Source organism: Rhipicephalus microplus, chromosome 10 (genome assembly GCF_043290135.1).
Source record: "Rhipicephalus microplus isolate Deutch F79 chromosome 10, USDA_Rmic, whole genome shotgun sequence".
Lineage (NCBI taxonomy): Eukaryota > Metazoa > Arthropoda > Arachnida > Ixodida > Ixodidae > Rhipicephalus > Rhipicephalus microplus.
The window spans coordinates 33,717,827-33,732,919 of record NC_134709.1 but is presented as its reverse complement, the minus strand read 5'-3'; the positions used below and the strand labels follow the sequence as shown (position 1 = coordinate 33,732,919).

At 45.1% G+C, this 15,093-nt stretch overlaps 1 protein-coding gene across 1 annotated transcript in view; it reads left to right on the top strand.

Annotated features, from left to right (window-relative positions):
- Window positions 1-15,093, top strand: part of LOC119180845 (Neurospecific receptor kinase) — a 383,082-nt gene that overhangs the window by 317,200 nt on the left and 50,789 nt on the right. Inside the window, exon 3 of the mRNA XM_037431984.2 lies at window positions 13,473-13,600. Within this exon, the coding sequence (XP_037287881.2) occupies window positions 13,473-13,600 (128 nt within the window). The remainder of the gene's footprint in view (window positions 1-13,472; window positions 13,601-15,093) is intronic.

Sequence of the window (15,093 nt, the reverse complement as noted above, 5' to 3'; positions counted from 1 at the left end):
ATTAAGGCAAAAACATTATAGGTGTCTCATCAAATACCAAATGGGACTGTCGGTGTGAGCGTCAACACGAGTAACGCGAAATCATCATCGTAATTTGTTGATGTCGTCGTGACGTCAGATGTAAGCAAACTTTGTGATGTCATCGCGGCGCAACTACGACGTTGCGTGACGTAACGACACATAGCGTGACGTCATTGCACGACGTCCTTGCGTGGTCAAAGGTTGATACCTGAGCAACGGTGTGACCTCTGTGAGGTACAGGAAGGAAGGAAGGAAAAATAGAGGGAAAAGAATGGCAGGGAGGTTAACCAGCCTATAGGCAGCCGGTTTGCTACCCTGCGCATGGGAGAGGGATGGGGGAGATGAAAGATAGAGAGCAGAGAGGACTTACAATGTCTCCGTTCCCCAAGGTATTCGAGAGTTGTACAACAACGTGCGCAAAGTTTTGCGTACGGTGTTCTAAAGCCATCTACTACCTCGAGAAACGGAGGCATTGTAAGCTTTTTTAACGTTGAGTTTGCGTTGCGCGTGACTCGTACGCTAACTTCTTGCGGGCTCCCGCTAAGTAACGTTCGTAACGCTACACCCTCAACGCCTGCAAGCTTTGCGTACGGTATTCGAAAACTTTTTAGTGTTAAACCACGTTGGAAGCAGGAAGCTTTCGGGGCTGGGTCAGAATCAATACAAATGACTCAGAGGAAGAAGAAACAAAAAGATGGTTTCCGCCTTTGAAAAATGCATGACGAACACTGCGAGTTTCTCACGTCTGATGCTGAGGTTGATCTCAAACTTGTGAACCTATAGCTTCACCGATGCAATACCGGGACATAAACAAACACAGTGAGTGGCCCCTCGCCGTTCTAATGTTTCGTTCTTTTGTAGTTTGCCGACCGGTGCTGATAATACGAAAAAAAGAAATATTCTTTATTTTGAATGCGTACTATTTGATTCGAGTGCAGAACCGGATGGAGTGCTTTTCAATGCATTATTTAAAAGTTGTCCAACTTTCGCATACCACAAATATTAACTTGCATTGGCTAAGAATGTAATGCTGGTATTAGGAAAACTGATGGCAGCAATGCTAACTAGTGTTGTCTAATATGATAGTTAATGTTGGTTAGTTTAGATAGGTTGGTACAATCATGGAAATTAAACACGTTTGATACTTTCTCATACAGTGGGAAGTGTGCTTCAATTTGTTTGCTTGTTTATTATTATTATTTTTTGCGTTTCGCGTTTTGAAACATGCATGGCCGACCGCCGAAACCGGGAGTCGCACCTGTGACCTTACGGTTCGCAGCAGAGTGGGATAACCAATGAACTGTAAGTGCAACCTACACAAGAAAAAGAAACTAAGGACGCGCAGCAGCATAAGAAAAAAGGCAAGAAAAAGTGTATTGAGAGGGGATCCGCGGTCCACAAGATTAAATTTATATCGGTAAATTACCAGGGCCCGTCATTATTTTTTTTTCCTTTCTGCTTTATTCACTGAGTGTTTTCTTGCTTGTGTAAGGCGGAAATGTTGTAGGCCCGTGTACTCAGATTTGGGTGCACGTTAAAGAACCCCAGGTGGTCAAAATTTCCGGAGCCCTCCACTATATATACGGCGTCTCTCATAATCATATGGTGGTTTTGGGACGTTAAACCCCACAAATCAATCAATTACTGCTTGTATATGCGTGCTACTTTCTTCCTGATGTAACCGACCAAGTGCGTTTTGAAATTTTGAACATCGCGCATGACCGCACTCCGAAGTCGTTTCGAACGCCTAGTAGGAGAGGGGTACGATCTGCTGACGACAAACGCCAGATTGCCGGGATCGGGAAAGTACCTGTACGCAAAAGAAAGAAAGAGAGAAAGAAAGAAAGAAAGAAAGAAAGAAAGAAAGAAAGAAAGAAAGAAAGAAAGAAAGAAAGAAAGAAAGAAAGAAAGAAAGAAAGAAAGAAAGAAAACTCGGTGATAGATCGATAGCGCCTTAGAACCTCGTACCGGCGCGAATCATTAGTGCACCGTCGCCCCGCTGTTCCGCTACATTGGCGCACTATAACGTGTGCGTTCGGGATCTGGGTCATGATCCGTAGAAAATTAACCGTTTCGCACCGTCTATAGTGCCGGATGAAGAAGCTTATCGCGCCCACCTTTTCCTTCATGTTTTAACGCGTAAGTGTTTTGCTTTTGGGATCCACCCCGCATAACAATTACACGTTGTGTGGACGTCTCGGAGGAAGGTCAGCGAAAGGCCACGCTGGTTCTATATAGCATCTTCAAAATATGTCTCCCAATTCACTTCTGGTTTATACTTCCAGCCTCTCAATCCACTTTCGGTGTCTGCTTCCAGTCTCTTATTCTACTTTCTGTTTCTACTTTCAGTCTCTCAATTCATTCCGTATTGTTCCAAACTCTCAATGCGCTACCGGTTTCTACTTCGAGTTTCTCAATTCACTCTTGATTGTTGGAGACTCTTGACCCACTTTTGATTCCCATTTCCAGTCTCTCAACTCACTCCTGATTGTGCCAGTCTCTCAATCCACTTCCGGTTACTGCTTCTAGTCTCTCAATGTACTTTCTGTGTCTATTTTCAGTATCTGAACTCACTCCTGATTGATCCATCTCCTCAATCCGCTTCCGCTTTGAACTTCGAGTCAATGCATTCCTGATCGTTCTAGTTTCTCAATTCACTTCCGATTATTCTAGTTTTTCAATACATCTATGATTCCTAGTTAGAGTATATCAGTTCACCTGCTTTTTCTACTTTGTTTCTCAATCAACTTCCAGTTTTTAGTTACAATCTAAATTCACTTGCTGGTTCTGATTCCAATCTTTCAAATCAATTCCAATTTCTCTATCCACTATCTCAGTTCACTTAATATTTTTCGTTCCAATCCCTCAATTACCTTCCTGTTCTATATATTTACCTCCTCGAGTATTGCGGCACGTATTTCTCCGTGATGCTCCTGTGCCCCTGACTACTTCAGCAGCCATGAGACTGCTGCTGCAAAGTACTGGTGACTCAATGACTTCATCAATACGGCCGCTGTTCCAGAGACGTGACCACTGACAACCGACATTGTCGCACGAACTCTGCATCAGCCGCCGGTGTGAATGCGCCCTTACACGTTAAGTTCGTCTGTGCAAGGCAATATACCTGTTGGCCTCGAGAACATACCGTGGCGCCACCTACGTGATGACGTCACTCATAGGATGCCGGGTTGTGTTGTCTGCTAGAACACCGCATTTCGTGCGCTTTTGCTGTGGATGCCATGCGTGCTTCCCTTTGTTTTGAAGCTCGGTGCTTAAAGAAACAGTAAGACCTCATAATACAAGCAAGCAAACTATGAATCGGTGCCCCTGGTGGCATTCTCGTGACTAATTTACATCGTAAAACTGTGACTAAGAACCGGTGTAGCCACGGGGTACGATGCAAGTGGTGTCGCGAAAGCAAAGGTGCCGTATTCCACAACTATATACTACCTTATCTGTGACGTCAAAACGATCGCAGCGCTGGCCTCCCTAGTGGACGCCCTCGCGGCCAATACAGGCATGCTTGACCCCTGATTTCTCGCGATGGTCTGTAGCTCTTTCCACAAGGTGTTTTTTTTTTTCGCCATTTGGTACCGTCTTTTTTTTTTCAGTGTGTTCTTGTGCCATGGTCCAATTCCCGTGCGATCGACCATCGTTTGAGAGGTCAGCAGTGGCGGCGTCCCGATTCCCTTGATGGGTGGAGTGACCGGCCTTCCAATCTGGGGCGGAGACCAGGTCGCGCCCGGGGGTCAGAGCCACCTATGGATAACACACTTATGCACCCCTTCCGGTGTGGCTACAGGAGTTTCGGGCCTAATAAGCGCCCGTCGCTCTTCGCGCTCCGGGCTTGAAATCAACTACGCTCACTGTATAAATGCTGGAGGAAGAGAGAAAGAAGAAAGAGCTTATAATGCGGTAGTTATGCCTAAATCTTTTCTTAATGAAATGACCGAATAGAAACAGAAGCAAGGAAGGTCGCCCAGCTCCGCTCTTCCTTCAAGTTTGTAACCATTAGTGCGAAGGTGCTTTTTCAACATGGAGGTGTTTTATGCCGGGCTTCACCAAGACTTCACTGACGTATTTGCGTCACGGATATGACGTTAAAACTCACGTGAGCGGCATGCAACGAAATGAACCAGAAGGAAAAACTTCGCGATTCTGGACATTTGAGAATCGAATTCATGACCTCTCTATCAACGACAATAGGAAGCTTGCGCTTAGCCATCTAAGCTATCGGCGCATTTCGGAGGCACGCTTTGGACGCGTCTTACGTGTCTCACACGCCTTCGCTGTTTACCCTTCGCTCTTCATTTGTCGGGGCGGTGCTGCCGCCTATGAGCCAACAAGAGAAGTATACTGCGTTATGACACCAACTAACACTGTAGTGGATAACGCTGCGGTATATAGTCTCAGCCTTCATGACGTTGTGGAATCGGAGCCTGCCAACGCCGCCTAGGTGGCGTCGGCCCTATTTGAAACAAGGTTTAGCGTTTCCTCCGCAATCAGCTCCGACAAGCTCCGACAAGAAATCAGCTTCGACAAGAATTCGCAGGCACAAATATGGCGCTGATTTGACTTGGTGACGACGCAGTTACATGCTTCGTCTTTCGCGTTGGATCGTTGTGAGTTACGGAACTAGCTAAGAACTCCGTCTGTCGCGTTTGTGAACTTGACAGCATCGCGACACGGATGCAGGACCGAAATGATTTTATTAAGGGCAAACATTGGGCACATCTACCCTCTTCGCACATGTTCATAATCATGAGTGGTCGTCGTCATCATCCTCTCTGTGCCTCGATGCGGTCGCTTCATTGTGTCTTCGTAGCTTAATAAAGGTCGCCTATAAGTTGCGTCACCAGTGGTGGTGTGGGGTAGACTTTGCTTTTCTTCTCTTTTGTCCGTTCTTTGAATACTTTCATCGTTTGCGACGGGTCCGCTACAATTTAGTACGTCTGCTGCTTTAATGTCTTGAAGATGACGATCATTGTCGCCCATCTTTCCTCCGGCAGCGCACGGCGACGCGAAGACTTCAGTTAGACGCGATTCGAAGCTCTACTCGTCGAAGACCCGACTCACGCCAGGAGAGTACAGGCTCAATCTTCACCGAAGTGGCCTATCAGCAGGACTCTGCTCGCCAACACGACGCTGCATGCGTTTTGATGGAGAAAAACATGCTGAAAGCCTGTGTGCTTAATTAAAGATCACGTTAAAGGGGACTAAAATTTTCGGAGCCTCCCACTCTTATAAATACACCGTGGTATTGGGAAGCATAACACCAACAGTTATCGTTGTTAATGTCCGTCGGAGCCATCCGCCGGTATCGGCACTCTTTGTGCGTTCTTGCGATAACTGCAGGTCGACGATAATTATCACTCGGCAGGTGTATCACTATACACGCTATTGTCATGTCGTGACAATTGGAAGTATTCAATAACCTTCGGTGCTTGTGATAAATGCCGCACGACCAGGTAGGTTGCGGCCTAATTGTTGAATATTCCACCTTGCTTCCCTATCAGCAGCAGTCTTTACGCCCCCCCCCCCCTCTTTTTTTTTGTTGTAGCCACGCAGACAGTCTTGTTTCTGTCCACTTCATTTCCATAATAATCCGCTTTTTTCGATTGACTCGAAACGCGAGCGAGCGCTCGATGAGAAGTTACGGTAGCACGTATAAAATTCAATAATCTCGAACGATGGCGAGACAAGGCCGTGGAGCCCCATGTGAAAGGAGCGAACGTGTAGTCGCAGCTAAGCCACCAACCGAAGCGGAATGCAATATCTTCATTACTTTCGTCGTGCGTGCAAAATTAATACCGTAGCCAGCGGGTAGGATATCAAGGCGTATTATTGTTTCTAAGGCTTTATATGGCCTGCAGCGCTATTGCGAGCTAAGAGAAGGAGAGAAGTAAAAAAGGAACTAGCTCATTGTATCAGAAACGACGTTTGAGCAATGCATTTCTGTAATTGCGAGAGTAAAGAACTTCGGAATGAATCGACGAGAACTCCACATATCACTAAAACAAAAGAGAGAGAGATGAGGAAAGAGGGAGGGAACGGTGTAGCGCAAGAAGCGCGGCTTCGGTTTTGTCTCCGTGCCATGGCTAGTGTTATATAAAGGCTATTCTAATTTCGGCTTCCAATTGTTCTTTTCTCTCTCATCGTTTGTGGCAGCGGCTGTAATAGCCCGCCGCTCTCTCCTTCGCCACTTTTCTATTTTGCCAGCGCGAGTTATTTTGGCGATAGGGCTCGGAGCTGCTCCGAGACTTCTACGCGACTGATCCCCGATGATGATTGGTCGGCTGTGTTAGTCTTCTTTGGTTTCGGTCCGTTTTGCTTCCCTATTTTGTTGATGTGGAGTTTATTTGGTTTTTTTTTTATTTCCGTAACCATGCAGCTATTGAAACAATGGTGCTGGTCCCCGCTGTGACGTTCTTGCTTGCATTTTATTTGCTGCTTAAAAAACTTTGGCTACGACTGTCGTTCGGGGGGGGGGGGGGGCGAGGGGTTTCAGAAGCGCATTCGAATCGTTCAACGTCTTGTCTGGTTCTTTCTTTCTTTCGTTCCTTCTTTCTTTCGTTCTTTCTTTCTTTCTTTCTTTCTTTCAAGACAGTAGATAAGAACTTTAACAGGCGTCATTACAATGTGAAAAAAAAGAAAAAAAAAACTGCCTTGTCTTCATTTTTTGCCCTTTGTGTCTCCCATCTAATATTGTACTACGTTTTGTTTCTCTCCGGAAATTGAGCGCAACCGAAGTGCTTCTGATTTAAATTAAAATAACAGCTTTCATTATGATTAGCGTCGTAGTTATTTTTTTTTTCATTTGCCGTTCTTTTGCTTTCCTCCCGGTGTGTACTTCATCTTTCTGCGTTTCGTGTATACACGAAAATATATGCAATCGCTACACACGTACCAGTTTTTAAGCGAGTGCGTCGGATAACACATCTTCGTTTCGAAACGCTCGCTCCATTGTCCCTAGAGTCCTGGACTCTTCACGTCTTTTTTCTTCTTTTTTCACTTGGAGAATGGGAAAGGGGCTATTTTTTTGTTGTTTTAGTCGATAGGCGAATCTGCGCAAGCCTATTCTGCAACGATATCATTTGTTTTGCTTTTTCGGTTCCTTATTCGTTGTTATCTCACTTTATCGAAGTAAAGTTTACGGTGAGCGAGCCTACGCAACAAAAGCTTGCGATGAAAGCTTTGCGTAATGCGACTTTTGTTTCGAAATTCGCTGGAGCTGAAGAGCATTTTTGCATCCCGGGTGTGTCCCTACCCGACTTTTTATCTAATTGCGTATGTCTTGATTTTTATTTTACTTGGAGTTATGTCGTAATGAAGACTCTGTTTTTTTTTTAACCGAGAAAGCTGTTATCAGATCACAACAGTCGCGTGCGCAGTGATTTTCTGCCGTCGCCGCTGCCGCCGTTGTTGTCCGTATACCCACTATCAAGCGAAATAACAAACGTTACACAGTAAAGGTATACTGTATGTGCTACCAGTTACTGTGTATGCATATACAGTAACTCTACTTAGCACTTACGATGTGTAAATGCCAGTGCACTATCTATAGCGGAGTTGGGTCAGTTTAGTGTTGCGGCGAGATGCGTTCTTGTAAAGCATCATGGGCCTGGCTGTACAATATACTAAATACGCTAAGTGAACTGTGGTAGTCGCAAATAAGTGCTTTTCGCTTTCTAGACGCCCTCTCGGACATTTCGTGTAACAGATCGCCAATCGTAGATAGGGTATGAAGGAACAAGTCGGATTTAAACAGGCAGAATCGGTGCTGTTTCTAGTTATTCGATTGCAGGAATACGGTTGCAGAGGTGAACGACTGGACCTGGTTCTGCCACATCTCCAGTTTATACCCTCCCCATCGCACTATATCTGCGCGCGCGCGCGCGTATGTGTGTGTGTGTGTGTGTGTGTGTGTGTGTGTGTGTGTGTGTGTGTGTGTGTGTGTGTGTGTGTGTGTGTGTGTGTGTGTGTGTGTGTGTGTGTGTGTGTGTGTGTGTGCGTGCTCCCGGCCGTTCCGTCTTGAAGCTTATTTGTTTATATTTCAAGTTTCTTTCCCCTCCACCCTTCCCCAGTACAGGGTAGCCTACCAAGATCGGCGCTGGTTAACCTCTTTCTGCCTTTCTCCTTATTCTCTTCTTTATCTCTTTTTGTTTGATTTCTTTGGGGGGCGCATTAGTTATTCGGCAGCGTGACAGTAATGAAGCGACAACAAATGTCTGCCCTCGGTCTTGTAAGCGGACATCTCCGGGCTAACTCGCAAAGTGTCAGTCTGTTCACGTTTATTTATTTCCTTAGCGACGCATTACCAAAGGCTGACGCTTGAAATGAAGAATAAAAATGAAAAAAAAAGGATGCCTCTGGGAAAGAAAAAGAAGTCACAGATTGGCGTGAGGAAACCGTGACGCTAACACTCGCATGGATGCGAGGTGTCGGCGAGAACGGTGGGGAAGCAGCGCATTTGTGGCGAGGAACGGAGACTGCTTAGCTCAGCCACTCGCCAAGCGCCCGAATAGAAAAAGAGGGGGCGCGATGTATCCGACGTGCGCTATGTTGTAATCGCCCTGGGAAAGTACTTTGCGACATCGCCGCAGTGTACAAGGTGGCGGCGCCTTTCGCTCGGGGAGCGGAATTCTTCGGGGAGCAGCTCTTTTTTTTTTTTTTTTACGGCTTCTGTTTAGGTTTGCCTGATTCTTGACAGCGCAGCGTGATCGCTATGTAGACGACGTTACGTAGGACACGTGGTGTCGTCACTTTGAGCTGTTGAAAAAAATTGTTTCTTAATTTTGTATTTCGCGAGGTGAATCAATAAATCCGTTAGGCGTCCAATACAGCAGCCCAACCCTTTTCGTGCCTGCGCTTCTACCGTAGCACTTGTTCGCTTGGTTTGTTAACATTCAAAAAGGGCAAGACTGCAGCCCAGTGGGGGCGCAGCAAGTCCAATTGGTAAAACGTCAAAACGTGGTGCACGGCACGCGACGCCAGTGCAAGTTTACGAAGCGGGACCTAATAAATGTCTTAGTTCTTACGTATATAAAGAGGTCAGCTATTGAGCTTACTTATACGGTACAGGCCTAACTACATCGGTTGAACGGCGCTGAGGTATGGCTAGAAGGTGAAAGGGAAAGAGGAGACGTTGAGTGAGATAATACCAATAATTACTGGTGCCTTCGGGCTAAAACAACGCTGTCATTGTGATGCACGCCGCAGTGGCATTCTTGCAATTATTTTGACCACCGTGAGTTCTCTAATGCGCGTTGAAATCTAAGTGTGCGGTGTTTTTTTTTTTTTTGCGTTGATCGTTCTCATCGAAATGCGGCTGTCGTGGTCGATGGATGGATGGATGGATGGATGGATGGATGGATATGGCTGTACCCTTTATATCGGGCGGTGGCTAGCGCCACCAAGCCGTAATACTTAATGAACCAAAAACTAGATTTATTTTTTTTCTTTTAAAAAGTGAGTTTGAGGATTCGTACTTTGCAGTGAAGCGTTTAATTTTCACTCGTGCCTTGACTTTAGCCACCAATCAGATAACCTTCTTCTAGTTAAGTCTACCCGCTTAAAGTCTATTTTGCCCTCCCGGTCCCTAAACCCCAGTGCTTTGATAAAATCAGCGCCATCATCCTGAACTATAGGGTGAAGCCCTTTACAGAACATTATCAAGTGTTCGGCAGTTTCTTCTTCCTCTCCACACGCACTGCATACTGTGTCTACCCCTTCGTATTTGGCCCGATATGTCTTGGTTTGCAGTACTCCCGTCCTGGCCTCCAACAGTAGAGAACTACCCCGAGTATTATCATAGATCCTTTCCTTGGCAATTTCCTGCTTAAAGGTTCGATAGGTCTCTAGTGCGGACTTCTTAATCATGCCCATTCTCCACATGTCAGTCTCCGTTTCCTTCACTTTCTTCTTAACCGATAGTTCTTTTTGGTTTGGCCACCTGCTGTTTTCTAAGTATTTACCAGTCAATTTCCTGGTTCGCTTCCGCCATTTTGTATCGACATTCTTCATGTACAAGTAGCTGAAAACCTTCCTAGCCCAACGCTCCTCCCCCATTTCTCTCAATCGCTTCTCAAATTTTATCTTGCTGCTAGCTTCCCTGCCCTCAAATGATGTCCATCCCATATCACCTTCTAGTCCCTGATTTGGTGTATTCCCGTGAGCTCCTAAAGCAAGCCTACCTATTCCACGTTGCTTAATTTCTAATCTTCCTTGAACTTCTGATCTCATGCACAAGACCGCATTGCCGAACGTCAGCCCAGGAACCATGACCCCTTTCCATATTCCTCTCACAACATCATACCTATTGTAATTCCACAGTGCCCTATTTTTCATCACTGCTGCATTCTTGTTACCTTTAGTCGTCACGTATATTTCGTGTTCCCTCAAGTACTCGGTCCCATTGCTTATCCATACGCCCAGATATTTGTATTTATCTGTTATCTCTAGCGTGACCTCCTGTATTCTAAGCTCACTACCTTCATTATCATTGAAAATCATGACTGCTGATTTTTCCTTACTGAATCTGAAATCTAACCTATCTCCCTCATTACCGCAGATGTCCATCAATCTCTGCAAATCTTCCTTGTTGTTGGCCATTAGCACTATATCATCTGCGTACATTAATGCTGGTAGTGCCTGATCAATGAGTTTTCCTTGTTTGACTAAAGAGAGGTTGAAGCCCAGTCCACTTCCCTCTAATTTGGCCTCTAATCCTTGTAGGTACATCATGAATAATAAGGGTGACAGGGGACACCCCTGCCTAAGCCCCCGTTTTACTTAGAAGTGTGGCAGCTTGGGCTAGTTGGTATGGCATTACGATAGTTATAGCGCGAGAACAAAACGACAACACAGAGACAAGAAGGACACGAAAGACACGAGCGCTAACTTCCAACTTGGAAGTTAGCGCTCGTGTCTTTCGTGTCCTTCTTGTCTCTGTGTCGTCGTTTTGTTCTCGCGCTATAACTATCGTAACCCCGTTTTACCTCTGCAGGCTTGGATACCTGTTTTTCCCACTTTATAACTACCTTGTTACCTTTATAGATATCCTTTAAAAGATTAGTGACTACATGTTCCACGCCTAGTGCGTCCAGTATTCCCCACAATTCCTCTTGAACCACGCTATCGTACGCTCCCTTGATATCCAAAAATGCTAGCCACAGGGGCCTGTGTTCCTTTTTTGCTATTTCTATGAACTGCGTCAGTGAGAACAGATTGTCTTCCAGCCTCCTGTATTTCCGAAACCAATTCTGCAGTTCTCCCAGCACCCCCTCATCCTCTATCCATGCCTGCAGTCTTTCCTTTATCATCTGCATCGCCAGCGTGTAGACCACTGATTCGTAGACCATCGAGAAGCGAACCAGCAGCGCCCTCTAGCTTAACAGTCCGACACCTCAGCTGCTCGAATGGCTGGCTGACAATTGGTTGTGTTCGTTCATGATGAAACAAAAATGTTGAACTTCGCAACCAGGACAACGACTAAAAAAAAAAGTCGGTGAGGAGTTGTGATTGCGCAAATCAACATTTTTTCGCTCACCTTCCGAGCTACCGTGTCGTGTTGGAGAGATAGAGAGCGCGTGTTGGAAGGGCACGGAACGTAAATTGCCTAGTTTGCAACCTTACATGCTGGTAAGTGAACGAGAGGGACAGTAAAGGTACGAGTGCAGACGGTTCACAATTATCGTGTGAAAGCCAATATAACCGGTGCATATGTGTTATTGATGGTCACCATGTGCTGTGGACTGGTGTAACTAAGCTACAATAATAAACAGGGGAAGACATTTCTACGATTCAGCAGGGCAGAAAACTGATATTTAAGTTAAAAACTGAACAAGTCTTTCGGAAAGATGAACGGATTGCAATGCTTTACTTAATTATCATCGCACCATTACACTATTCATTTCATTGTTCCATCTTACGCCATCAAGCGTATTTCGTCCGGATCGCATCTCTAAACTTGCGTCAAATAAAGTTTTTTTGCTGTCCGTTATCCGAAAAAATTACGGATGACAGATTGCTTATTTTTCTGCTTTGTATATCTGAAACTCATTACTATCTCATATCGAACACTGTTCTTCGACAAGTTTATTTTAAAAACAATTGACTGGTTGCTCACTGAATTTTCTTGGCTATATTTACTCATTGACAAATGATATTTGTTTAACAGATTTTTTTGCGCTCTATCATAACACAAGTTTTAGTACAACTTTGTTATGATTACTAATGGACTTATTTTTACTGGCAATCCTTTGCAGGCGTCGCGGTGTAATGCTGTCGAATTTCCATCTGCATGTTTATTCCGTATCGTATTTCGTTCTAAGGCCTGAAATAGACGTCTTTCTGAACATTGTCATTGAAACGAGAAAAGGTACGGAACGAGATAGTGAAATTCTTTTTACGGGTAATGGCGACCTTAGCCTGCTAAGGCACCTATTTTACGGATGGGTATTTGCGAACAACGAAGTGATATAAACAGTGGGCGAAAGATACAGAACCTATGAATACGCTCGATCGGTGAACGATGGGGTTAATACAAAAGTTGGCGTGTGTTTTCGCTAGGTGTATTGTTTTTTGATAGCACGCATTCTATCTTTCTTATGGTGAATCGGGGTGATTAAGCCATAATTTGTGAGAAGTACGACCGTGAGCTCTTGCATTGAATCTCTGTATCACCATGTGATTCTTAGCTCCGCGAAGAGTTACCTTGGCAGCAATTACGTACTCAACAGATAACCCTTTGGCAGGTATGTGTCACCGAAACGGGACAACGTCATTTGATCACCCTGGTCCGCTAAAACTGAACAGGAAGAAGGGGCTAAATCAAAAACATAAACGTATAATCTAAATGAATTAAGATATGTACTAACGATCGAAAATGACGTAACAAATTAAAAAGTGAACGAGTGAAATGGGTAAAAGTTTTAAATAGGGTAAATTATAAACGGGTAAATTACCGAACGCAAATATAGCAAACGAAGGTGGAGGGTTGCTTGGTTGGTTGGTTCCTCAACACCTTGGCGCAACCCACCTAGGGAGGCTATAGGCCATGAATGGGACGGTGCCTTGCTTTTTAAATTAATTCACTTCTTGAAAGAGAGGGTTGGATTAATTAGGTAATATAGGTAATAATAAAAAGGTGTTAAATTTCTAAAAAAACCTTGAAAAGAAAACATAAACATACAAAAAATATACATAAAACAACTGAAGTTACTTGAGGGGCAGAAATACAAAATTTCTGTGCCTTTCTGTTCTTTTCATCGAAATTAATTATGTGTCACGGGCAGCCTCGCTGGTCATCCACCTTCATAGACTGAAATAGCTCCTCCTTCTTGTCTTCCACACTAACAATGTTGGGAGAGGCTCGGTCGTCGATCATTGGGCTTGCGTACACGCTATTGAATATTGTAGTTCTAACTCAGTTTTTATTGTTTCATTCTCAGTGCCTGCCAAACTTGAAGGACCACCTCTGACCACGCTCAACGCGTCGGCGGGAACCACGCTGGTTTTACGGTGCGACGCCGAGGGCGACCCGCCCCCTGTGATAACCTGGTGGAAGGACGGCAAGCGGGTGAGCTATTTGTTTGTTTATTTTTAATCCATTTATTGAATAGTGGGATTGTACAGGCCTTATATTGGTTCGTGATGGGCCTATATGGTTCTGCGAGTGTGGAAAGTTAATTTGTGTAGCAGTGTCCAGGTTTACCATTCTCGCGAGAACAAGCGCTACGTATCCTCTTATCGCTTCCGGTATCGCTAATGCGCACGTGTCGACTGTTGATGATATTTCTGTCCGTAGGATATTTGAACATATCTAAAACGTAATTTCCTAGCGTACCTGTCCTGTCGTTTGCGTTGCTTCAAATGGTATTGAACCATACCCAGCTGTCGAACCATGCCCAGCTGTCGACCGTGGTACAACACTTCGAGGATCTGGAAAAAAGCTTATGTGGAGTTTTTTTTTTTTTTCATGAAAGTCTTACGACTCGTACTTATTGGGCGCTAAAGTAGTTCTCATTTCCAAAACTTAACTTTGTTCAGTTGCACGACGCTGAACCACGGACGCACTACAGAGCTTGCACGCACGTACTGTTTGTTTTGCAACAGCGTCTTAACGAGTTAATTAACTATGTATTTGTTCTCGTGGATGGTTCGGAAGTACTGTAGCACGTCTGTGCTACGGTTCGTCCTGGTCTGCGTCTTAATGAGTTAATTGACTATGTATGTGTTCTCGCGGATGGTTAGGAAGTACTGAAGCACGTCTGTGCTACGGTTCGTCCTGGTCTGCGAAATCGCTCCCGTTCACGTTGTTCGTGAAGTGCGAGCATTGCCTGGCTGCACCCACCGTGCGCACGGTGTCACGGTAATGCTGATTTTCTCTTTGGTTCTTTTGTTTTACTTTCCTGCGCAGCGTCTGAATTCTTCGGAACTGTGACGTGTACTCGTTGCTGCCGATATAGTGAAACTTGGCAAACACGTTTCGTTAACTGTGGGCCTCTCGTGCCTTAAGGTTTGCTTTGAAAGACGAAAAAAAAATTAGAGCATGAATTGAAAGAGGTTGTCTCGTACGTTGGAGGCCCTCTTCCAGGGAACCACTTGCGAAGCTCACCTGGTTCTCTTAGCGGAGTCATGCGACCTATACGGCTAATCGATCGTATAGGAAAACGTGCACCTGCTATTCGTGAAAATTCATCTTGCACTGGAGGTGATAACAGAACGGATACGGAAGCTGTGAAATGTGCAAGGGCAAAGAAAAAAAACGCCAAATCGTATAAACGTGCATGTAGAAGATGGACCATGATTAATTGAAGACGCGCTTTGTTTCGTGTGTTGCGGCGCCGACTGAAGTCGAGAAAGGGAAGCAGAAACGACTGCACTCCACGCTTCGAAGGCGTACGTGGCCAGCAATGTGGTATCGCCCGATCGAGCTGACGAATCGGATTGGGAGGGTTGAGCAAGCTTTTCCGATTTCGGCTGCAAAAACTAGCGAGAAGATCGCCAATTCTCCGGCGTCGGTCTTGCTGTTCAACGTTTTAAACGAGCTTTCAACTTGCGGGGCGTCAG